The sequence below is a fragment of the Bos indicus x Bos taurus genome, chromosome 11 (assembly GCF_003369695.1).
Source record: "Bos indicus x Bos taurus breed Angus x Brahman F1 hybrid chromosome 11, Bos_hybrid_MaternalHap_v2.0, whole genome shotgun sequence".
NCBI lineage: Eukaryota > Metazoa > Chordata > Mammalia > Artiodactyla > Bovidae > Bos > Bos indicus x Bos taurus.
The window spans coordinates 47,596,521-47,621,825 of record NC_040086.1 but is presented as its reverse complement, the minus strand read 5'-3'; the positions used below and the strand labels follow the sequence as shown (position 1 = coordinate 47,621,825).

At 44.2% G+C, this 25,305-nt stretch overlaps 1 protein-coding gene across 2 annotated transcripts in view; it reads left to right on the top strand.

The window, feature by feature from the left end:
* SMYD1 (SET and MYND domain containing 1) overlaps nucleotides 1-25,305 on the top strand; it is a 49,082-nt gene that overhangs the window by 8,265 nt on the left and 15,512 nt on the right. The window contains exons 2-6 of one of the 2 annotated variants that reach the window (XM_027555482.1): nucleotides 7,669-7,845; nucleotides 10,362-10,575; nucleotides 12,494-12,624; nucleotides 15,381-15,419; nucleotides 17,540-17,729. In XM_027555482.1, coding sequence (XP_027411283.1) covers nucleotides 7,669-7,845; nucleotides 10,362-10,575; nucleotides 12,494-12,624; nucleotides 15,381-15,419; nucleotides 17,540-17,729 — 751 coding nt within the window. The remainder of the gene's footprint in view (nucleotides 1-7,668; nucleotides 7,846-10,361; nucleotides 10,576-12,493; nucleotides 12,625-15,380; nucleotides 15,420-17,539; nucleotides 17,730-25,305) is intronic. The other variant, XM_027555483.1, reaches the window with a different exon arrangement.

The following is a 25,305-nucleotide window of genomic DNA, read 5'->3' as shown; positions in this document are numbered from 1 at the left end:
ATTGGAGAAGGAAATGGCAACCCACTCCAGTGTTCTTGCCTGGAGAATCCCAGGGACGGCGGAGCCTGGTGGGCTGCCGTCCATGGGGTTGCACAGAGTCGGACACAACTGAAGTGACTTAGCAGCAGCAGCAGCATATAGGAAAAGGGGCTTCCCTGGTGGCTCAGATGGTAAAGAACTTGCCTGCAATGCAGAAAACCTGGGTTAAATCCCTGAGTTGGGAAGATTCCCTGGAGAAGGAAATGGCAACCCACTCCAGTATTCTTGCCTGAGGAAATTCATGGACGGAGGCGCCTGGAGGGCTACTGTCAACAGGGTTGCAAAGAGTTGGACATGACTGAGTGACTAACACTTTCATTTTGATACAGGAAAAAAATGTTTATAATAATAAACCAATGTATTAGTTTCCTTTGTTGTTGTTTAGTCACTAAGTTGTGTCTGACTCTTGCAACTTCATGGACTGTAGTCTGCCAGGTTCCTCTATCCATGGAATTTCCCAGGCAAGAATACTGGCGTGGTTGCCATTTCCTTCTCCAGGGTATCTTCCTGACCCAGGGAACAAACTGATGTCTCCTGCATTAGCAGGTGGATTCTTTACCACTGAGCCACCTGGAAAGCCCCAATTAGTTTTCTACTCTTGGTATAAAATATTATCACAAATTTTGTGGTTTAAACAACACAAATTTACTATCTGAAATAAAACAGGACTATGTTTCCAAGATTTTTTTAGCTTCTATAGGCTGCCTGTATCTCTGGGCTTTATCTTTAATGCACTTGTGTAGCATCTTCTCCTCTGACCCCCTGCATCCTTCTTAGTTAGGACCCTAGTGATTACGTTAGACTCACCCAGATGATTCAGGATTACCTCCCCACCTCAAGGTTCTTAATCTTAATTTCATCTGCAAGTCCCTTTTGCCATGTAAGGTAATTCATGTAGTTTCCAGGAGTAGGACATTGACATTTTGGGGGGCTATTTTTCAGCTTACTTTAACCAATAAAATGCATTTTCTATTAATTCAATTTGTCATACATGATGTTAAAAAGTGAAAAGGACAGTGAATTTTTTTTTTAAAGTTCTTGACCAACTCCTAAATAATTCTGTTTAAAGAGTTGGAAGTGCCCAAGAGAACCTATCTATCCATCTGAGCAGGGAAAATCAAAGATGAAAATATGAGAAAAATAAAGATTTTTTTTTAACTTTTTATTTTGTATTAGAGTATAGTCAATTAACAAGCAAAGTTGTGACAGTTTCAGGTGAACAGCGAAGGGACTCAGCCATACACACACATGGATCCATTCTCCCTCAAACTCCTTCCCATCCAGGCTGCACATAACATTAAGCAGAGCTCCCTGTGCTGTACAGTAGGTCCTTGTGGGTTATCCATTTTAAATATAGCAGTGTGTACATGTCCATCCCAAACTCCCTAACTATCCCTTTTCTTCATCCTTTCCCCCAACAATATAAGTTCATTCTCTAAGTCTAAGAGTTTGAAAAGAAGGATATTTTAGAACAAATTACTGTCAGCTGGGCTTTTTTGAAAATTAAGCCAGCTCTGCGCTTCTTCAGGTCCAGCAGAGACGGCTGGGCTTTCAGCCCATGTAATTCTATGTGGACCCGTGCGAACACCAGAATTAACCATGGCATATGCACAAATACATGTGTGACCTTAACCTGGTAACAGCTGATGGGTAGGTGGTGGGATATAAATGATGCTATAAATGGAAATAATTTAATAAAGGGATTAGAGAAATTCCTGAACAGATAGTTCAGAAAATGAGTGAGTAACTGTGCAAGTATTTGGGTTACAGTCTTCAACATTTGCATTTGATGTTAAGGATAACCACAGAGTAGATTTAGACATATATATTTAATTTGGCACTTTAATTCATCTGCAGAGGTCAGACATGTTGATATGTCACGTGACCCATAGTGAGCTGTGTTGCTAAACTTGATTAACTAATCCTTAAATGCAGAAGTTTGGGGATAATAGCTTTTTAAGCAAGTTCAGTTCAATTCAGTCGCTCAGTCGTGTCCGACTCTTTGCGACCCCATCTGCAGCACGCCAGGCCTCACTGTCCATCACCAACTCCTGGAGTTCACTCAGACTCACGTCCATTGAGTCAGTGATGCCATCCAGCCATCTCATCCTCTGTCGTCCCCTTCTCCTCCTGCCCCCAATCCCTCCCAGCATCAGAGTCTTTTCCAATGAGTCAACTCTTCACATGAGGTGGCCAAATACCAGAGTCTCAGCTTTAGCATCATTCCTTCCAAAGAAATCCCAGGGCTGATATCCTTCAGAATGGACTGGCTGGATCTCCTTGCAGTCCAAGGGACTCTCAAGAGTCTTTTCCAACACTACAGTTCAAAAGCATCAATTCTTTGGTGCTCAGCCTTCTTCACAGTCCAACTCTCACATCCATGCATGACCACAGGAAAAACCATAGCCTTGACTAGATGGACCTCTGTTGGCAAAGTAATGTCTCTGCTTTTGAATATGCTATCTAGGTTGGTCATAACTTTCCTTCCAAGGAGTAAGCGTCTTTTAATTTCATGGCTGCAGTCACCGTCTGCAGTGATTTTGGAGCTCCCCAAAATAAAGTCTGACACTGTTTCCACTGTTTCCCCATCTATTTCCCATGAAGTGATGGGACCGGATGCCATGATCTTCGTTTTCTGAATGTTGAGCTTTAAGCCAACTTTTTCACTCTCCACTTTCACTTTCATCAAGAGGTTTTTTAGTTCCTCTTCACTTTCTGCCATAAGGGTGGTGTCATCTGCATATCTGAGGTGAGTGATATTTCTCCGAGCAATCTTGATTCCAGCTTGTGTTTTTAAGCAAAGATTAGGTCAAATGCCAAGTTGTCCCCCAAACAATGTCACCTCTCATTTGCATCTGAAGATGTGTTCTGAGTCTGGGAAGAGGGGTTTGGTAGAGTGTGGGAGGTGCATCCAGGTCTGAGTGAGGTGTGTGAGCCTTTTCCTGGGAGCTGTGGCAGAGAAAATCTTGAAAGTTGCTATTTTAATTAAAGAAATGTTAAAAATCTCTAGGTCTGGTCTAGGGATATACACCACCTAACTTCTGCTAAGGTAAATAATTGTGCAAATGTGAATCCCTTAAGGATTGACATGGGCCATTTAAAAACAAGATTAGAGGGCTTCCCTGGTGGCTCAGTAGTGAAGAATCCACCTGCTAATGCAGGAGATACAGGGTTTGATCCCTGATCCGGGAAGATCCCACATGCTGTGGAGCAACAAAGCCCAAATGCCACAACTACGGAGCTCTAGAGCCTATGTACAGCACTACCGACGCCCACTCGCCTGGAGCCCATGCGCTGCAACAAGAGAAGGCACTGCAGTGAGAAGGCTACACACTGCAGCTAGAGAGCATCCCCCCATCACAGCTAGAGAAAAGCCCGAGCAGCAGCAAAGACCCGGCAAAGCCAAAAGCAAACAAATACAATTTTTTAAAAATGACATTAGGTAGATGCCGTAGCAAAAAGAAACAGAGTATCCCAACTCTGGCCATGTTTCTCCTCTCTACAGAAGCCTCCACTGGACCTCTTCTGTCCCCTCCATCCCAGCCCCTCTAGCTGCAGAATAAGGTCTTATTACTGAAAGATGCATTCTAGGTCCCCCACAGTCCAGTCATTTTTCCAACATTATTTCCCAGTAATGTGATCTTGTCAAACAGTTCCTCCTGTCTCCTAGACACACCTGCCCTGACTGCTCCCCCCATGGAAGCCCTTGACTCATGCCAGTGCCTGTCCGTGGCAGAGCACTTGACCTTCTATGTATAACTCAGCTCATCTTCAGACAGTCAGAACCATGCCTCCCGGCCTCCTTGGTGATGGCCTTCCCAGGTTCCTCCTTCCTTGACCTTGAATCCTGCAGCAGGATTCCTGGGGGGCATGCCTCACCTTCCTTATATGTGTTTATGCACCAGCCCAAACTGGGGACTGCTTGAAGGCAAAGTCTGTATCTTCTTTATCTCTGTCAGCTAGCTCAAGGCAAGGCACATAACAGATGCTCAATAAATGGTTTTTAATACACTTAGAACTTTTAATTTACTTTTAAAAAAATATATATAGTAAAAAACATAAAACAAACAAAAAATTCAAAACTTGAAGTATAATTTACAATATCATATTAGTTTCAAGTGTATGACACACTGATTCAATATTTTTATAGATTATACTCCATCTAAAGTTATTACAAAACACTTGCTATATTTCCCTGTGTTGTATCCTTCTAGCTTATTTCCTTACAGCTTATTTATTTTATACATAGTAGTTTGTATTTCTTTTTTTAAAAAATATGTCTTTACAGAAGGAGGTGGTAGGATCATGGAATCATTATCAATTATGATGAGACTTTTTTTTTTTTTTTTAAAACCAACACCTTCTTTTTAAAAATTTTATTTATTTTTTATCTTTTGGCTGCATTACAGCATGTGAGATCTTAGTTCCCCAACCAGGGATTGAATCTGCATCCCCCAGCATTTGGCAGCGCAGAGTCTTAATCACGTGACTGCAAGGGAAATCCCAGTAGTTTGTGTCTCTTAATCCCGTACCCCTATCACGACCCTTCCACCTTTCCTCTCCCCACTAGTAACCACTAGTTTGTTCTCTACATCTGTGAGTCTGTTTCTGTTTTTGTTATACTCATCTGTTGATTTTAATTTTTAGATTCCACATATATGTGATAACAAACATTACTTATCTTTCTCTTTCTGACTTATTTCACTGAGCATAATGCCCTCCAGGTCCATCCACATTGTTGCAAATGATGCCCAATAAAAACTTGTGAAAAGAAGAAAGATGGGAAGGAACAAGGAAGGAAGAAGGAATTCAAAATATTGTAAAGTTCTCTGGGTACTTGGGGGATGCGATGTTCTTTTTTAAAATTAATTATTTTAATAGGAGGATAATTATTTTACAATATTGTGATGGTTTTTCATATACATCAACATAAATTGGCCATAGGTATACATGTGTCCCCCTATCCTGAACCCCCCTCCCAGATGTGATTTCTTTAAGACAGATGCTCTCCCCTGCAATTTTTAAGGGGAGACCTCCTCTCAGGCTACAAGTTTTTAGGTAGCCCAGGAAGCCAGAACAGTTGGTCCAGTCCTCTCTGGCTCTGTTTTTAGAGGGCTCGTCCACCTTGCAGGCGCCTTCTATTTGCATTTATCTGTTCAGGAACCAGTTATTTCCATACAAGGAGTTGAGCAGCAGCTGCCTTTCCATCCCTCTTGACTCTGACAGATGATACAACCCAGGGCTGCAGAGGAAAGAGCGAGCAGGGACCCGCTGGCTGGGGCAGGGCACACTCAGGGCTGTACACAAAGCAGGTAGGTTTGGGAGCTTCCTCTGCCTTCTGTGCTGGGAACAGTGTCAGGCACCAGGGACCCCTGTGAGAATAATATCTCTGGGAAGACAGTGATGACAAAATTTAAAGGTTATACTCCATTTATAGCTATGACAAAATATTGGCTATATTGGAGTATAACCTTTAAAACTTGTGAATCACTACATTGTACACCTGTGACATATAATACCATACATCAACTATAATTAAATAAACAAAGTTCTAATACCACTTTCTGACTTATTTATTTTATTGAAGTATAGTTGATTTACAATGTTTCAGGTATACAGTAATGTGATTCAGTTATACATATATATATCCTTTTTCAGATTCTTTTCCATTATAGGTTATTACAACATATTGAATATAGTTCCCTGCGCTATATAGTAGGTCCTTGTTGTTTATCTATTTTCTATACAGTAGTGTGTATCTGTTAATCCCACATTCCTAGTTTATCCCTTCCCACTTAAAACCACATCTTAGATTCCAAGAGAAAGACTGCTTCTGCCAGCCAGCTTAGCTGATGACCTTCACCAAGCCACATTTCTCCTCCTTAGTCTCATTTTTTCAGTCCCCACAAGAGTCCCATTTACACAGTGCTTTGCAATTTTCAGAGATATTTTTAAGCAATTCTCTTTTGTTAAACCGTCACAGCAACCCTTTAGTGTATAGGTCATCACTGTCTTCCCAGTTGCCATTTCCTTCTCCATGGAATCTTCCTAACCCAGGGATCGAACCCAGGTCTCTCACATTGTAGACAGATGCTTTACTGTCTGAGCCACCAGGGAAGTTGAATTGTAATTAAACATTTATTATAACAAAGTGATTGTAAAGACTCTGATGAGACAAAATGAGGGCAAGAGATTGTTGAACTGGTGGCTGAATTGAGTCAAGGCCTGATAAGGGATTGTATACATTGTTGTAAAGGTCTCTCCATCACCCAGTATGGGGTGAGGTCTCTACTGTAGTATCCTGGGGCTCTGTCCCTAGCCTTCTCCTGGTCCAAGTAGTAGTAGTGGCATAGTAATTAACGGGCTGCAATTCTGCACAATTATAAGTAATTCTACTCTTCCTCTCTCATTGGGAAAACTTCAGGGAATACAAGGGAGTGAGGAAGACAGTACTATGGGAATAACCTAACCTGTAAGTAAGCACTAACCTTTCAAAGCCTTGAGCACTTTATAATTAATTACTGGCATTGCACCTCACAGCGGTTTGTGGAGTTGGCCACCCATCACTTCCACTTTCTCTCTGAGCCAAGAGAACACATCACGTAACACTGGTGATATCAGCAACTCTGTCATTCTCACTCTTGCTAAACACACAGAACTGTGACATAAATATGTAGATGTCATTCTGGGTAAAACAGGTCATGTCCCATTATACTGTAGATAATTATGACTTTTTTATTCTTTGGAGAAAAGGACAGTCTATTTCAACAACGAGAAGGACACGTGACACAGAATGCTCTCTCCCATGCCATGGTGCTAATGACCTGTGACTTTCAGCAAGAGGACTGTGAGGAATTTCCACCCACTCCCTTGGCTTAGAAGACGTCCCCGGTTCCTAAAGGGGAACTCCTATGTTGTGATCCATGAACACCCTGCGTCCCTCCTCCTATAGTGCTGCTCATGCTGCCTGGTGACCCCAGTTCAATTGTTCCTCCAGCAACTTGCGATATTCCCGGTGCCTAACGCATACAGGTCGTAAATCTATACTTACTGAATTAACCTGGAGGGTTTATATGCAGAGTTCAACAGTGTCCCTTTCATTAGTTTCACTGAAAAATATCTGCCAAAAGAATAGGTACAGGGCTTCCCTGGTGGCTCAGTGGTAAAGAATCCACCTGCCAATGCAGGAGACATGGGTTCAATCCCTGATCTGGGAAGATCCCTCATGCTGTGGAGCAACAAATCCCATGTGCCACAACTATTGGGTCTGTGCTCTAGAGTCTGAGTCCCACAGCTATTGGAGCCCTAGAGCCTGTGCTCTGCAACAAGAGAAGCCACCACATTCAGAAGCCCCGGGACTTCAACTAAAGAGCAGCCCCTGCTTGCTGCAACTAGAGAAAGCCCTCGCGGCAATGAAGACCCAGAAGGGCCAAAAATAAATAAATAAAATTATAAAAAAGAATGGTTACAGCTGGAAGGGACCTTTGGAAACCCAAGCCCCTCATTTTGAAAGGTGGGACTCTGAAGCTGAGAAAGGCAAGGACAGCCCACTGAGCCCATACCCAAATGCCAGTCTCCCAACAGCTGGTGTGGTGCCCCATGGTCAGAGTTTTCTCCCCCTATTTCCAGCCTGGTGAATGTTGTGTGCCACACCTGCTTCAAGAGGCAGGAGAAGCTCCACCGATGTGGGCAGTGCAAGTTTGCCCACTACTGTGACCGCACCTGCCAGAAAGATGCTTGGCTGAACCACAAGAATGAATGTTCGGCCATCAAGAGATATGGCAAGGTGCCCAACGAGAACATCAGGTGAGAGCTGGGCCCTGGGGTGGGGCTTTGCATTTCCAAATGTCAGGTGAGGAGTCGGGTGGCAGCGGGGGCACCACGCCTCGGTCCAAGCAAGTTGGGCTGAGAGCAAATCAAGAGAAAGCCCCAAACAGACTACAATTGCTGCTTCTGTGCTCTCCCTCGATCTGGGCTGTGCTTAGTCACTCAATTGTGTCCGACTCTTTGCGACTCCGTGAATACAGCCTGCCAGGCTTCTCTGTCCTCAGGGATTCTCCAGGTGAGAATACTGGTGTGCGTTGCCATGCCCTCCTCCAGGGGCTCTTCCCAACCCAGGGATTGAACCCAGGTCTCCCCCATTGTGAGTGGATTCTTTACCATCTGAGCCATCAGAGAAGCCCCGCCCCACTTGGTCTGGGAAGCCCATTTATGAGGGAATTTCCACTGGGTGGAGCTGGCTGCAAACTTGTTCTGTGTGGCTCCTCAATGTTTAATTTTTAAAAAGTGATCTGAGTATCATATAATATGGCTTATATGAGGAATCTAAAAAAAAAAAATGTCCAAATGAACATATTTACCAAATAAAAATTGAGTCACAGATATAGAAAACAAACTTATGGTTAGCAACTGAAATTAACACAATACTGTAAATCAAGTATACTCTAATTAAAATTAATTAAAAACTGACCTGCTATGTCAAAAAATTAGCAAGTTGCACATTAAAAAAATTAAGATTTCTGGCTTCTCTTAAAAAAAAGTGAAGATTTGGCAAAATGAGAGCTCAATAGCAACTAACCTCTTTAAACAAAATAGAACTTTTCAAATTATCACAGCTCCACTGGTCCCCATGGTTGTACACTAGCCCTTTGGACTCAGTACAAATACCTGAAATGCATTTGCATTTGCAAAAATCTCTGCGCCAATACCTTAATACCAGAGCTACTAAGTCCAGGAGGCTCTGCCAGGGTAGGACCTGATGCTAGATTGCAGGTAGGTGCTTATGAAGCTGGCAATGGAGAGTGGAGGAGATGGGGATGGTGATGCTGAAGCATTTGAACTGAGCATTTTAACTGTGAAGTTAAAGCCCAGACTGGAATCATCATATCCTGGTAACTTATGGGAAACTGCAAAATGAAATTGCTTAGTCAGCCTCCCCATCTCCTGTCCCCCTTAGTTCCATCTGTTGAAATCTTCTTCTTTTCCCCTATTCCTTCTTTTTGTAATTTCATGTGCAATTTTATTTACTTATAAATTTCCCTCTTATTGAGGTGTAATTGATTAAGTCGTAAGATATTGATATTTAAAATATATTGTACATTGTGTTGATTTGCTATACATGTGTATTGTGAAAGATCTATTTATCTGTGGTCACCCAAGACAAGCTTTCTAAGTGAGTGCCCTGCAGGTTCAGAGTGCCACCACCAATCTGGAGTGGTGGACCTCTTTCTTTGGTCTCTTCCTGCCTTCTGTAAAGGGAGGGCAGTATGAGAACCAGCACTCTGGAGGTTAGCATGGCATGGAATGTGTATTACCCTCACTTTACTCGCCATTGGAGAGGTTCAGAGAGAGCAAGCAACTTGCCCAGAGTCACACAGTAAGAAGTGGAGTCATCAGACTTCTCCAGTGCTCATTTCAGTTAGCCGCAGGGTCAGGAGAGACACAGGTAACTAGACCTCACTGTGTCCCCAGGCCCCTCTCATGGCTTCCCAGACCACAAAATATGGCTTCCGTTTCCGTCTTCACCTTTATTTGCTTTCTTCTCCTTGCTCTCTAGCCCCAGCATCTTGCTGTTTCTTTTTCCCCCTGCTTCTTTTCACTGGACCCTGCAGCATGTGGGATCTTAGCTCCCCAACCAGGGACTGAACCCATGTCTCCTGTTGTGGAAGTTCATAGTCTTAACCACTGGACCACTAAGGAAGTCCCCATTTTGCTGCTTCTAATCATGCCAAGCTCTCTCTCTCTTTAGGGCCATTGTATTTGCTGCTCTTTCCCCATCTGCACAGAGTTGGCTCCTATTCACTCCACTGGCAGCCCCGTGTGCCTCCTCCAGCCTCCCCTGAGCACCTTGGCTTCCCCTCCCGCTCCCACTCAGGTCACCCTGTTTGATTTTGGGCATAGCACTTAGCACTGGTTTAGATTATCTTTTCAACTTAGGTCTCCCCGACTCTAAAAGGGCTTCCCTCATAGTTCAGTCAGTGAAGAATCCACCTGCAATGCAGGAGACCTGAGTTTGATCCCTGGGTGGGGAATATCCCCTGGAGAAGGAAATGGCAATCCACTCCAGTATTCTTTCCTGGGAAATCCCATGGACAGAGGAGTCTGGAGGGCTACAGTCCACGGAATTGCAAGTCAGACAGGACTTAGTGACTAAACCACCAACCACCACTCTAAGATGCTTCACAACACAAGAAATTCCATCCATCTAGTTCAGAACTGTTACCTTGAGCCCGACACTGCGCCAGGCAGCAGGAGGCACTCCACAAGTGTTTGTGGAAATAATGATCGCAGTAAGGCCTCACTCACTCCACCCTTCTGCACAGGCTGGCGGCACGCATCATGTGGCGGGTGGAGAGAGAGGGTAGCGGGCTCACCGAGGGCTGCCTGGTCTCCGTGGACGACCTGCAGAACCACGTGGAGCACTTCGGGGAGGAGGAGCAGAAGGAGCTGCGGCTGGACGTGGACACGTTCCTGCAGTACTGGCCGCCGCAGAGCCAGCAGTTCAGCATGCAGTACATCTCCCATATCTTCGGTGTGGTGCGTAGGAGTTCGCTCAACGTGGGGATGGGGTGGGGTGGAGGTGGGCCAGCGACCCCAGCGCTGCCAGGTCAGAGAGGAAGGGGAGGGACTTCCCTCGTGATCCAGTGGTCAATACTTCCCGTTCCGAAGCAGGGGGTGCAGGTTCAATCCCTGGTTGTGGAGCTAAGATCACACATGACACACACACACACAAAACAAAACAGGCAATGTTGTAGCAAATTCAATAAACACTTTAAAAATGATCTGCATCAAAAGATAAAGTGTGGACTGGGGAAGCCAAGAAAAGCTCTGGAGGGCAAAGGAGGCCTTAGATGAGTAGCTCTCACTCAGTTCTCTTTCTGGTCTTGTGTTACTATGAGGTCATTCCCGTGGGGTCTGAAACCAACATCCCACCTGAAAACTACTCTTTATCTCCCACCGCATATTTAGATGGTGATTTACTTTCTTGTTCATCTGCACTTCTATACTTTCTCTACTCCACATTGAAAATGAAGACCCAGGGGGACTTCCCTGGTGGTCCATTGCTTGAGACTTTGTCTTTCAATGCAGGGGGCATGGGTTTCATCCATGGTCAGGGAGCTAAGACCCCCACATGCCTCATGCCAAAAAAACCAGAACAACAGAAACAATACTGTAATAAATTCAATAAAGATTAAACATGGTCCACCTCCCTCCACCCCCCAAATCTTGAAAGAAAAGAAAATGAAGATCCAGTCACTATTTCTTCTTGCTGACCCGGCACTTTGGAAATAAGATTCTTCCTTTTTCCAGATCTAATGGGTTGATCATGGGGATGCAGGGAGAGGAGAGTAGGGGCTTTCTGGAGGGCTTTGTCTTGAGCCACAAATCCAGGCCTTCTGAAGCCGTGAGGGAGGAGGGGATGGGAGCCCAGTGGGTCAGCAGACTCAGGCTGTGGGCTGTGGGAACTTGTCTCCCATCTGGCAGGCTGAGTGCCTGCTGGGCTGCTGGTGAGTGGGCTGAGGAGGGAGTTCTCGTAATAAAATAGTATGATCGTGCTCAGCACCTCAGAGTCCTCCCCACGTGCCAGTGCTTCTGTAGTAGAGTTTTCCAGAGAAACAGAACCACGAGGATGTGTGTGTGTGTGTGTGTGTGTGTGTGTGTAGAAAGAGAGAGCGAGTGAGAAAGAGATTTAATGAACTGCCTCCTGTGATTGTAGGGGCTGCTGGTAGCCCAGTAGGCTGAAGACCCAAAAAGGAGAATTGTGTTTCAAGTACAAAGGCAGTCTGCTGAAAGAATTCCTTCTTACTTGGGGAATCAGTCTGGCTCTATGAAGGTCTTCGACTGATTGTATGAGGCCCACCTCCATTGTGCAGGCTAACCTGCTTTACTCTAAGCCTCCCAATTTAAATGTTCACCTCACCCAAAGAACACCTTTTAGAAACATACAGAATCATGTTTAACCAAATATCTGGTCACCACAGCCCAGCCAAATTGACATAAAATTAACCATCCCAGTGTCCCAGATATTATTTTATTATTGTACACAATCTCTGCAACACAAGAGGCAGTTCGGGGCTTTTTCTGGCACTGCTGTGTAGCTTGTGAGAGCCTATATCCCCAACCGGGGACCGAACCCCTGCCCATGGCAGTGAAGGAAATGAGTCTTAATCACTGGGCCACAAGAGAATTCCTATCTTGGACTTTTTAAGAATACAGCTACCCTAGACTTTCAAGGTAATGGTGCAAATTGAGACTCTCACGTGGTACTCATCTTGAGGGTCATTTGGAATCACATAGAGATCAGGAGACTAACTGTTTTGTTTCCAAACTCTCTAAGCATTTCCAGAATGAGACCACGTTTTCTATTTTTAAAATACTTTCAACAGCTGGTTAGTGTTCTGCACCAAGTCTATGTCTGGTCTGTTAGCTGACTCTCATCTTTTCTTCTGGGCAGATTAATTGCAATGGTTTCACACTCAGTGACCAGCGAGGCCTGCAGGCTGTGGGCGTGGGCGTCTTCCCCAACCTGGCCCTGGTGAACCATGACTGTTGGCCCAACTGCACTGTCATATTTAACAATGGCAAGTGAGTATGTCTTTAACTTGGGTTGGTGTGCTAGGGATGGGGAGACAGTAGGGTATCATCTCTACACTTGACTTAAACCAAAAGTAAACTGTTGGACCTGAACTAGCATGGATTTCATCTGGATAGAAAATTGAAATTTTATTCCAGAATAAGTGTAGAGAGGAAAAATGTAATGAGGAAGGTAGCAAAGTGATTTCTGAGTCTTTGTATATTTCTTGAGGTGGCTGAGATATGTTAAATAAACCTCTAACTACTGTGTAATTTCAAACTTGAAGCCTGAGATTTTCTATCTAGGGGTCATTGCAGAGCATCATTGGCCAAGAAGGCGCCTGTCAGGAGCATGTGTTAGTCAAGTTACCAGCAGAAACCAGAAGGCGCACTCAAGGGTTACCCTAAGAGAATTTAATAAAAGGGCAATTGATAGAAGTGTGGGTAAAGCTGAAGAAACTGACAAAATAATGGTGAGGTGTCCAGGGTCTGGGCAGCAACATGAAATCATGACCTCCTCTAGACTTGGAGGGGTGATGGAGGAAGTGCTGTTTCTGTGGCTGATGAGAGCTGTAGCCATGGGAGGGAGCCGTTTGTCCCCCAGCCCAACAGCTCAGCTGTGCCTGTAGAGAAACCAGCCACAGCTGGAACCGTGGTCAGGCAGAGAGGGAGCCAAGAGACTAAATACCCCAATTTCTCTCTCCTCCCACCTTCTGATCTCCTCCCATTGGCTAAACCAGAAGCCAGATGACCAAAGAATCTGGTTATGAAAACTTCAGAGCTCACCCTCGCCCCCTGGAAGGCACAGATCAGAGGACTGAAGGGCAGAGAACAGAATTTGAGGTGGGGTGCAAATGGAGAAGAGTCAGAAAACATGATGAATCCAGGTTGTCCATGGTTCAGACAGGGGGAGCTTTGGGGATATAAAGAAAACTGTTAGTCACTCAGTTGGTGTCTGTCTTTGTGGCCTCATGGGTTGCAGCTCACCAGGCTCCTCTACCCATGGGATTCTTCAGGCAAGAATATTGGAGTGGGTAGCCATGCCCTTCTCCAGGCAGTCTTCCTGACCCAGGGATGGAACCTGGGTCTCCTGCATTGTAGGCAGATTCTTTACTGTCTGAGCTACTGGGGATATAAGGCCTAAGAAATATTTCTTTTACTGTTAGAGACGAGCTCTTATGATGATGCAAGTTGACTATAAGCCATCAACAATGAGCAGGTTTGCCCCCAAAAATAATGGTTTCTGGTTCTCAGCCAAGAAACAAGCTTAGGCTCCAGTGGAGCCTGGACTCTGATTTCCCTTTTCCTTCCTAATTCTGAAAGCAAGGGCATGCATGACACGAGGCTTTTGAGCACTTGAGAAAGTCCCTCAAGACAGGAAAGTTTATTTTGGACCCAGATGACAGTCTTTTCCCAGTATATTTGTGTTTCCCTTCCTAAACCTCTTGGGGTCCCTGGCCTGGACTTCATGGAATCCTCCCCAGAAGGACTGGTGTCTGGAGTTACCCTGGTAGGCAGGGAGGATTAAATTCACAAGTGGGACTGGTCTTTCTGGGTACCCCTCCCGTAAGTGGTGGTGAGCCAGTGCCCTTCTTGTCACTACCATAGAAACCTGAGGGGCCCTTTCTTCAGATCATCACCAGTGTCCACTCTGGCTTCGATGCATCCTCTAATTTTGAGCAGACACGCGGTACCCGAGCTTCTTGGCTGTTGTGTGAGAGAAGATGACTTTGCAGTAACAGTCTAGGTGCCTGCCATAGTGGAAAGAATACTTGTTGTGATGTTAGGAGTCCAATTCTAATCCTAGCAATTTTTACATACTACCTGTGTGACTGGTCTCCAGACATATTCAAACTCTTCCCAAGACAGACATCAAAAGAGGCCACCCTTATGCCCAAGATGCTTGTTTAGAGGGATAATAATATGTAGCTTCCCATATGATTTTTTAGCACTCTACTTCACTTATTTATGGAAAAGAATGCCTGCAGGAACATTTATTTCATTAAAAGAGAAATTGATGTTGTCCAGTCGCTTAGTCCTATCCAACTCTTTGTGACACCATGGACTGCAGCACGCCAGGTTTCCTTGTCCCGTCCTGTCTCCTGGAGTTTGCTCAAACTCATGTCCATTGAGTAGATGATGCCATCCAACGATCTCATTCTCTGTTGCCCCCTTCTCCTCTTGCCCTCAATCTTTCATTTTAAAGAGAAATTAGCCAGAGTAAACCATCCAAGGATTGTTTGATTCTGCTTCTTGGTGGCAATGCTGCTGGTGACTTGAAGTTGAAGCCCTATTGGCGAACCACTCAGAAGACCCTAAGGCTCTGAAGGGCTACTCTAAGCCCGATTTGCCCATGATTTGGTGTTCAAATTTGCCTGGGCAACCAGGAGCATCTTTCATGAATGGTTCGCATGCTTTTTTTTGCCCTGCCGTTGAAAAATATGGTAGCCCTCTACTTTTGAATTCATTGTCTTATGACAGTCTTGTTGTTAGCTTACAGATGAAAACATCAAGGCCCAGGGAAGGGAAGTAACTTGCCCAAGGCTGAGTCCTTTTGAACCCAGAACTTCTCGTTTCATATCAAATGTACTTTCCATTATACCAGGCTACATCTTGCCAAGGGAGCTCAGCTAGAAGGGGTTGGGAGAGAGTTGGTTGTGCTGGCCAAAGCTTTGATGGCATAACCTGGAATGCTGTGCACTGTTGCTAGCTGTATGGGATGAGCCGATGATAATGATTTCCATTTGGGTGTCTGTTTTGTTTTTCAGTCATGAGGCAGTGAAATCCATGTTTCACACCCAGATGAGGTGGGTCAGTCTTTGAAAACCTCCCTGTTCCTCTGACCCATCTCCCTCACTTGCCTGATTTGCTGGGAATGCCCCTTCCTGAGACCCATTGGTTGCTGTCTGTCTGTAATGCCTGTCTGCTCCCCCAAATCTCGTCTTTGCTGAATGCTGTATGTTTAATGCATTTATGTTAATCATCTTGTTCCTCACCCACCACTACCTTCTGTGCTGTGCTTGCTTTTGCTCCCTTTCTTCCTTCTCTTTTACTCCTCATTTCTTTCTCTCCTCTAACCCCAAAGTATGACAGTCCCTTCCAGTCCACATCTTCTTAGAAAAACACACATGATTCCTCTAAACCCTGTTTACCATGAAATGAGGACTGTTGATATTACTGACCTACTAAAGGACTGTGTGTTTGTTCATAACCTCCAATTTCGTACTCAGACTAGTTCTAAAATTGGTATCTGTAATTGTGATGTTTTTGGTAAGTATTTATTCATATATTCTCTTTACAGCTTCTGGGCCAACCATGAATTAATGGCCAGTATGATATGATAAAGCTCTTGAGTTCAAAATCTTGGCCCCGTTGCCAAAGTGCTGTGGGACCTTCAGGGAAGTTACTTCATCTCTCTGGGTATCAGCATCCTCATCTGTGAAATGAGAAGGTCAATGCCCTGCAGCTAGGACATATTAGGATTCTAAGCAGAGCTGCGAGTAGGCCATCTTGCCCTTCTCTCCTTTTTCTTTTCACTCCTTCAGTTCAGTTCAGTCGCTCAGTCGTGTCGACTCTTTGCAACCCCATGAATCGCAGCACACCAGGCCTCACTCCTTCAGTAACAGTCAAAAATTAGGGTGGAGATGAAAGGAAACAAGGGACTAAAGGTGACAATTTTGCCGGTCTCCATATAAGTTGTGTGTGTGTGTGTGTGTGTATGATCACATTTATTGGGCATCGCAGTGTACCCCACTGTGAGAGAAGTAGTCACCTCAGATACCTGGACACACGTGTCACTGCCATCCAGCTGTTCCTTGCTGGGCTGTCACCTCAGAACAAGTGGAAGGGGTTGCCTCTGACTGAGACCATCTCCTGCCTTTCACATGGCATCTGACTCAGCCTCTCTGGGAGGTGAAGGGAACAACTGCGGACCTCTCTGCTGATGCTTTCCTAGCCCTCCACATCCTGCCACTCACTCTCTAGGTGATGGGTTCTCTCTGGGAAGGAAGGTGCCAGGATCTTGGGGAGATACAGGAGCACAGCTTAGATACAGAAGCACAGTTTTCTGGGCTCACTACTCTTTCTATAGCTTCTGGCCTTGTGGGTAGAAGATGCATGGCTGAGAGGCCCACGGGCTGGTCTCTGCTGGTTTGGCTTAGCTGGGTGTCAGTTGTGCAGCGGCCTTTTGTCTTCAGCACATTCTGTCTCTATTACATGGTGAGGTGTGTAGTGCTGTAGGTAACTGGAGGCTCAGGTCTAGGCTGGAAGGTGGTTGAAATGTCATCTGCTCTTTCTAACCCACCTTCAACCCCAAATCCATGTCCCCAAGTAAAGGAAAAAGTGAAAAATGCAGTGGGGTACTAAAGAGCCAGGCTTTAGTTGCCTTCAGAGATCTCCAAGCATAACTCTCCTCACTTAATGTTGGCCTGAACCATTGGACCAAAAGTTTAGATAGGCCAGGCCTTATAATTAGACACAAAATGGGTTAAGATTGTGGGTAACTGAATATGTGTGTTTCTGAGAGAAGCCGTCCTTGACCAACCAGACATGACTATTAAGTCTTCTCTTGTTTGAAGTTTGTACCTTATTATTTCTCCTTTCCTTTTTTACAATCAGTGGCTAAATACACAGGGATAATTGCAGACATGGAAGCTTCATATGCTTTTATGACCAAGCCCAGCTCTCTACTGGGAGTCTATTTGAGCTGCTTCCAGAGCAACAGACTGAATGCAGCAGATTTGATTGTTATGACAAGTAGAGCAGACCTATTCAGAAAACTGTCCTTTATGTCACAATTGCCCCTTTTGGAGGAATGTTTTCTCAGAGTGTTAGTGGAAGTTGTCTTTGAGGTTCAACTCCTTGAAACCTTGAAGAGCATGTATCCCACCCTGGATTTGATTGACTCTTCTCCTTTACCTTGGTCCAGAATTGAGCTCCGAGCCCTGGGCAAAATCTCAGAAGGAGAGGAGCTGACGGTGTCCTATATCGACTTCCTTAACGTCAGTGAAGAACGCAAGAAGCAGCTGAAGAGACAGTACTACTTTGACTGCACGTGTGAGCACTGCCAGAAGGGGCTGAAGGATGACCTCTTCCTGGGGGTGAAAGACAACCCGAAGGTACACGCAGCCCCACTACTGGGGTGCTTTTGGGCATCTTCCTCAAGAGCCGGACAAGGGTGGATTCCCCAGCTAACCAAGGTGCCCTTGCCTTGCTGATTTGTGGACAGAGCACCACAGATGGGTCCTAGCTAGTGTCTTGGTGCCACTGCTTGCCAGGTTTTTGAGCTTGGGGAAGTAACTCTGTTTTCTCAATTGTAAAATAGGAACATGACATCCACTGTGAGGGGCTGTTATGAGGATTAAACAGGATGATCTATGTAAAGGAAATGGCATAGAGAGTAGACACTTAGTAAATTTAAGTTCCTCTTCTTGCCCCCTTGCACATTAAGTGATGCAGAGAGTTTCTCATAGAGAGACCAGATGGGCAAAGAGATTTGTTGTCAGATTATCACAGATATGTTTCTAGTCTTATGGAAATGGGTAATGTGCAGACCAGGCGATATTTAGATTGATTAAAACGTTTACCTCCTGAGTAGCTCTTTCCTCATCAATGGTGAGACCACTGAGCATTGCAAGTCTTATCAACGAGGAGGTCAGGGGCTTGCTGAATTGGGAGAGCTAGGCTGCTAGGTGACAGAATAGCCAATTAAAGCAGCAAGCTTTTAATCGCTTACCTGTAATGGTAAAGCATGAGACTGAGACTGGAGTGGGCACCGATTCCCCCAGTCCATTTTCCCCCCATGGGAAGGCACACAGGTGGAGGGTCAGGTAGATCAGCATAGATGTGAGGGTTGGCTCACTGCTGAGGGACCCAGAACTGAGGGCCCCACAGTTTTATGGACCCTGAGGCATGTGAGTGAGAGGGTGGGAGGTGGGGGAAGAGTTAGGAGTAGAAAAGTCTGGGATACAGAGTCAGAATGAGGAAGCATGTCTCAAAATCCCCCAGGGACTTCCCTGGTGGTCCAGTGGTTAAGACTCCATGCTTCCAATGCATGGGGTATGGGTTCCATCCTCAGTCCAGGAGCTAAGATCCTACATGCTATGTGGTGTGGCAAAGAAAATACTAAAAAAGAAAAGAAAATCTCCCCCAACTCCACTTTCACAATAAGCAGGCCTCAGTAGAGGCTCCTGAAGAAGACCTCAAGACCTCAGTTAATCAACTATACTTCAATTAAAGAGAGAGAGAGAGACTTAAGAATGAAGGCACCTGGGTCAGGAATGCCCATATGTGAAGAGTGTGAGCTGCCAGGATAGGCCTGAGCCCTTGGCTGCACCTCCCTTCAGAGACGGCGGTGCACTGGCCTTGCACCAAGTCTTTCGTGGGGAGGGCAGCTTTCCCTCCTACCTGTGTGGCCTGCCAGGTACAGCTTATAGTCAGATCTGGAAAAAGCACATATAGGTTTTTAACTGGGCGCCAGCCTCCTTGGAGAGACTAACTCAGTAGTTCTGTATAATGCACAATCCATCAGTGCATTTGAAAACACAAATATACTTGTGAATTAACTTCTGTATCCTATTGGGCTTCCCAGGTTGCACTAGTGTAAAGAACCCACCTGCCAAAGCAGGAGACATAAGGGACTCAGGTTTGATCCCTGGGTTGGGAAGATCCCTTGGAGGAGAACATGGCAACCCACTGCAGTATTCTTGCCTGGAGAACCCCCTAGACAGAGGAGCCTGGCGGACCGTAGTCCATAGGGTTGCAAAGAGTCGGACATGACTGAAGTGACTGAGCACGCACACATACACTGCATCCTGTGTGTTGGCAGAAACTTGTCTCTGGTTACAGCAAAGGCTACAAACAAAATTGACTTCTAGGTTCAGATGGTGGGACCCACCTAATTACTTATGGCATCAGTGCTGCTGTCCCCAACTCATTTCTCTCATCCCCAGGCTACTCTAGACATTTTTTTTTTTTGCCACTAGCTTATTTTTATTTTTAATAGATAATATTTTTACCCTTTGGCCAAGCTGTTCTAAGAATTACCCTGCAGATATACTTGCATACATGCATGGGTATATGTATAAAGAGATAGGACACTGTGGCATTGTTGGGAACAACAAAATATTGAATAATACCTAAGTAACCACCAATAGGGAAATATTTAAGTTAGGGCAATACCTCAAAGTCACTAAAACTGATAAGGTATATCTTTATGTACAAATATGAAAGGAGCTCTATTTCTTTTTTTTTCATTTATTATTTTTTAATTGAAGTATAATTGATTTACAGTGTTGTGTTAGTCTCTGGTATACAGCAAAATGATTCAGTTATACATGTGTGTGTGCATGCTAAGTCGCTTCAGTCATGTCCAGCTCTGTGTGACCCTCTGGACTGCTGCCTGCCAAACTTCTCTGTCCGTAGGATTTTCCAGGCCAGAGTACTAGAGTGGGTTGCCATGCCCTGCTCTAGGGGATCTTCCCGATCCAGGGATAGAACCTGTGTCTCCTGGATTGGCAGGCAGGTTTTTTTACCACTAGTGCCATCTGGGAAGCCTATACACACGCACACATAATTCTTTTTCATGTTTTTTCCCATTGTGGTTTATCACAGGATACTGAATATAGTTTCCTGTGCTATGTAGGAGGACTTTGTTGTTTATTCATTCTATAGATAATAGTTTGTATCTGCCAGCCTCAAACTCCCAATCCTTCCCTCCCTGCCCCCTTGGCAACCATAACTCTGTTCTCTATGTCTGTGAATCTGTTTCTATTTTGTAGACAAGTTCATTCATCTCATATTTTAGATTCCACATGTAAGAGGTACCATATAGTATTTGTCTTTCTCTTTCTGGCTTACTTCACTTAGTATGATAATCTCTAGGTCCATCCACGGAACTGCAAATGGCATTATTTCATTCTTTTTAAATCTCTGAGTAATATTTCATTGTATATAGGCACCACATCTTCTTTATTAATTCATCTGTTGATGGACATTTAGGTCGTTTTTGCATCTTAGCTACTGTGATTAGCTGAGCTCTACTTCTTTCTTTAAAATCATTTATTTATTTATATTTGGTTGGGCTAGGTCTTCCTTGCAGCACACAGGCATTCTCTAGTTGTGGTGAGCAGGGGCAACCCTTCGTTGCAGTGCTCAGGCTTCTCGTTGTGCTGGCTGCTCTTGTTTCAGAGCACATGCTCTGGATGCTTTTGTAGTTGTGGCACACAGGCTCCGTAGCTGTGTGGCATCTTCTCGGACCAGGGACCAAACCCGTGACCCCTGCATTGGCAGGTGGATTCTTATCCACTGTGCCACCAGGGAAGTCTGAGCTCTATTTCTTAAGGGAGAAGAGTTAAGGGGCCAAACATTGACATATGAATTTGTTTCCTAGGGCTGCCATAACACCCAGGACCCCAAACTGGGTGACTTACAATAGAAATATATTGTTTCCCAGTTCTGGAGGCTAAAATTTGAAATCAAGGTCTTGGTTAGACTGGTTCCTTTTGAGAGCTATGAAGAGAGTATCTGCTCTAGGCCTCTTTCCTTAGATGGTAGACGGGCCTGGGCCTCTTTCCATGGTCTTCCCCTCATGCATGTATCTTTCTCTTTACCTGGCATTCTGTTTATAAGAACACCAGTGCCATTGGATGAAGGGGCCACCCTTAATTAAGTTTGACCCCATCTTAATTAATTACACCTGCACTGACCCTATTTCTAAAAAGGTCATGTTTTGAGGTACTAGGGGTTAGAACTGAAACATATGGATTGAATTTGGGAGGGGAGTGTAACACTGTATGCAAATTAAAATTAAATTTATTTAATTATTAAAATTAGAAAGGACACATGCACTCACACAGATACGCGTACCCACATGTGTGTGCAAGCAGAAGTCAATCTCGATGCAGGGCAGGATACAAAACACTCAGGGATGTGTTCTTTATAGGAACAACCCCATTTTCATAGAATCAAAGGTTCTATAGTCCAGGAAATGTGTATTGGCTTGTATGTATGGGGCACTGAGCTCAATACCACAGGAGGTACAGAAAGGAATAAGCTACTGTGTCCACCCTTAACCTGACCTTCTAGAACCTGCAGGTTAACGTGTGTCTTATCTGCAAGTCAGCCAGCCTTCCCGCCTGCTGCCTGGACCTGAGTAATTTTTTCATAACTTGCTTCTACCACTACCTGGAGAAGGAAATGGCACCCCACTCCAGTACTCTTGCCTGGAAAATCGCATGGATGGAGGAGCCTGGAAAGCTGCAGTCCATGGGGTCACTAAAAGTCGGACATGACTGAGCAACTTCACTTTCACTTTTCACTTTCATGCATTGGAGGAGGAAATGGCAACCCACTCCAGTATTCTTGCCTGGAGAATCCCAGGGACAGGGGAGCCTGGTGGGCTGCCGTCTATGGGGTCGCACAGGGTCGAACACGACTGAAGTGACTTAGCAGCAGCAACCACTACCTAATTTTTAAGAGACAAGACCTTCTTTTCTCACTTCTGAAATTAAATGAAATAACTGTAGTTATTTCTTTGAATCTTTTGAAATTTCTTTTTATAGAAACCAAGTTAAGGTATTAGTTTAATTATAAATTAATTAGTACAAATGAACTCAAAATAAATTAGATAAGAAACAGGAATTACTTATTATGACATGGAATATCTGTTTCTTATTTATTTTGAGTTCATTGCATGCATGCTAAGTTGCTTCAGTGTGTCTGACTCTTTGCGACCCTGTGAGCTGTAGCCTGCCAGGCTCCACTGTCCATGGGATTTTCCAGGCAAGAATACTGGAGTAGGCTGCCATGTCCTCCTTCAGGAAGTCTCCCCGACCCAGGGATCAAACCTGTGTCTCTTTATGTCTTCTGTATTGTCAGGCTGACTCTTTACCACTAGTGCCACCTGGGAAGCCCCTTTGAGTTCATTAGTACTAATTAATTTATTTCCCATTTACTTATCCTGAAAGGACCCATCTATGCTCATATAATACACTATACATGTAGATTTTAATATTTTTGTATATTTTATACATTTTTAGGAGAATATCCTTAAACACACCCAAAAATCTATAGTCACATTTTAAGATTCTGAAATCAGATGTGTTGTTTTTTCTTTTTCCATTTCGTCTTTTTATTTTTTATGGGAGTATAGCCAATTAGCAATGTTGTGTTAATTTCAGGTGCACAGCGGAGCAACCCAGCTATACATACACATGTATCCATTCTCCTCCAAACTCCCCTCCCATACAGCCTTTTGAATTTTTTTATATTTACCTGGCAGTGCCAATAGTTAAGTAGGTGATGTGTGGCTGTTAGTTCCTGCCCCTTCACTTTAGATAAGCTGCTACCAGATGGTGACCATATGCCCACATCTTCCTATCTGAATTGAAGAGCTGACATCTCTCTTGATACAAAACATCAATGATTTCTGCTTGAACTGACCTGGATTCAAAGCAAAAGCTTTTTATTATTTTTATATCAAAATGGTTTCTCTATTAAAATAAAGAAATAACAATAACTCGGGTTTTCATGTTGACTCAGACAGTAACGAATCAGCCTGCAACGCGGGGACCTGGGTTCGATCCCTGGGTTGGAAATATCCCTGGAGAAGGGAATGGCTATCCACTCCAGTATTCTTGCCTGGAGAATTCCATGGACAGAGGAGCCTGGCAAGCTGCAGTCCATGGGGTCACAAAGAGTCAGACACGACTGAGTGACTAACACTTTCACTGCCTCCCTCTGCCCCCACCACAGCCCCCCACCCTCCCACCCCCCAAATATTGTAGCGGAAAGGACACTGGAGAAAAAATTAGGAGGCCTGTGATCTTATTCTGGCTGTGACCCTGAATGTCTAAGCTTGGGCAAGGCTCTTCCTTGTGGGTTTCAGTTTCCTCATCTGTGAAGTGGGGCATTGGACTAACTTATTAACAGTTCCTTCAGGCTTTTCTATGATGTCATCCAATTGCTTTTATTTATTTAAATAATGCTTTATCACAGCCTGATAAGCTCCTCTCTGTACATCAGCCTTTGTGACTCAACTTCAAACCTTCAGTTGGCATCAAATTGTTTCTGACTCATATATACATATATATACACACACACATATATATATATGTGTGTATATATATGTTACATTATACATTATATATATGTATACATTATATATATGTATATATATAATATATATACATATAGAGCTGGATAAAAATAAAAACCAAATATTTTTAAAATGAGAAAATAACACCAATTTCCCTCAGTTGTAGCTTTGTACCCTCCTTGTTTAGGTTGCTGTTTTTTAAATTTTTTATTTTTTCCCTCTTTCTCCAGCCTTCACCTATGGTTTTCACAATAGGAATGTTTCAGTTTTTCAAGTTTGGGGAGCCAGTGTCCCTCTTTCCCTCCCCTCCTCTTATTTTGGTTCCTCCTCCAGTTCCTCCCCCTTCGCCACTAGCTCCTCCCCCTTCTCCTCTGGCTCCTCTCTCTTCCTCCCTGTTTTAATCTTTAATCTCCTCCTTCTATTAATCTTGGTGCTCCTGGAGAGTGGAACATCTCTCTGTGGGGTTCCTTAAATCCTGTCTGCAGATCAGGCTTTCCTGCCTTTACTCTGAAAAGAGAGCCAAGTGGAACAGCCCATTTCCCTTCTCAGAATAGCTTCATCACATGTTGCATGGGTCAGTTAACAACCTTTCAGCCAGGTTGTTTTGAGAACCTTGGCAGTTGCCTCCTTGAAAAAATTTAACTCCCTTCAAGAGCTTAAAGTAGCACTTTTTCTTACAGCATCAAATTGAAGAAGATTTTAAAAAAAAGCTTTCTATAAGAGATGCACTTTATTTTTTTAAATTTGTTTTTAATTGGAGGATAATTGCTTTATGACATTATGATGGCTTCTGCCATACAACAATGTGAATCAGCCATAAGTATGCAGATGTCCCTCTCTCTTGAATCTCCCCCCATCTCCCCATCGCACCCCTCTAGGTTGTCACAGAGCACCGTGTTGACCTCCCTGCACTATACAGCAGCTTCCCATTAGCTGTCTATTTTCCATATGGTAATATATACATTTCACTGCTACTCTCTCAATTCATGCCACCCTGTCCTGCCCCCTCTATGTCCAAGGTCTGTTCTCTATGTCTGCGTCTCTATTCCTGCCCTGCAGATAGGTTCATCAGTACCATTTTTCTTGACATCTAACAGCTTGGTATTCTCTGAGTCCATCCTGCAAGTTATTGATTACTTGAGAAGATTCATGATGTACTCTGCATATAAGTTAAATAAGCAGGGTGACAATATACAGCCTTGACGTACTCCTTTTCCTATTTGGAACCAGTCTGTTGTTCTATGTCCAGTTCTAACTGTTGCTTCCTGACCTGCATACAAATTTCTCAAGAGGCAGATCAGGTGGTCTGGTATTCCCATCTCTTTCAGAATTTTCCACAGTTTATGTGATCCACACAGTCAAAGGCTTTGGCGTAGTCAATAAAGCAGAAATAGATGTTTTTCTGGAACTCTCTTGCTTTTTTCGATGATCCAGCAGATGTTGGCAATTTGATCTCTGGTTCCTCTGCCTTTTCTAAAACCAGCTTGAACATCAGGAAGTTCACGGTTCACATATTGCTGAAGCCTGGCTTGGAGAATTTTGAGCATTACTTTACTAGCGTGTGAGATGAGTGCAATTGTGCAGTAGTTTGAGCATTC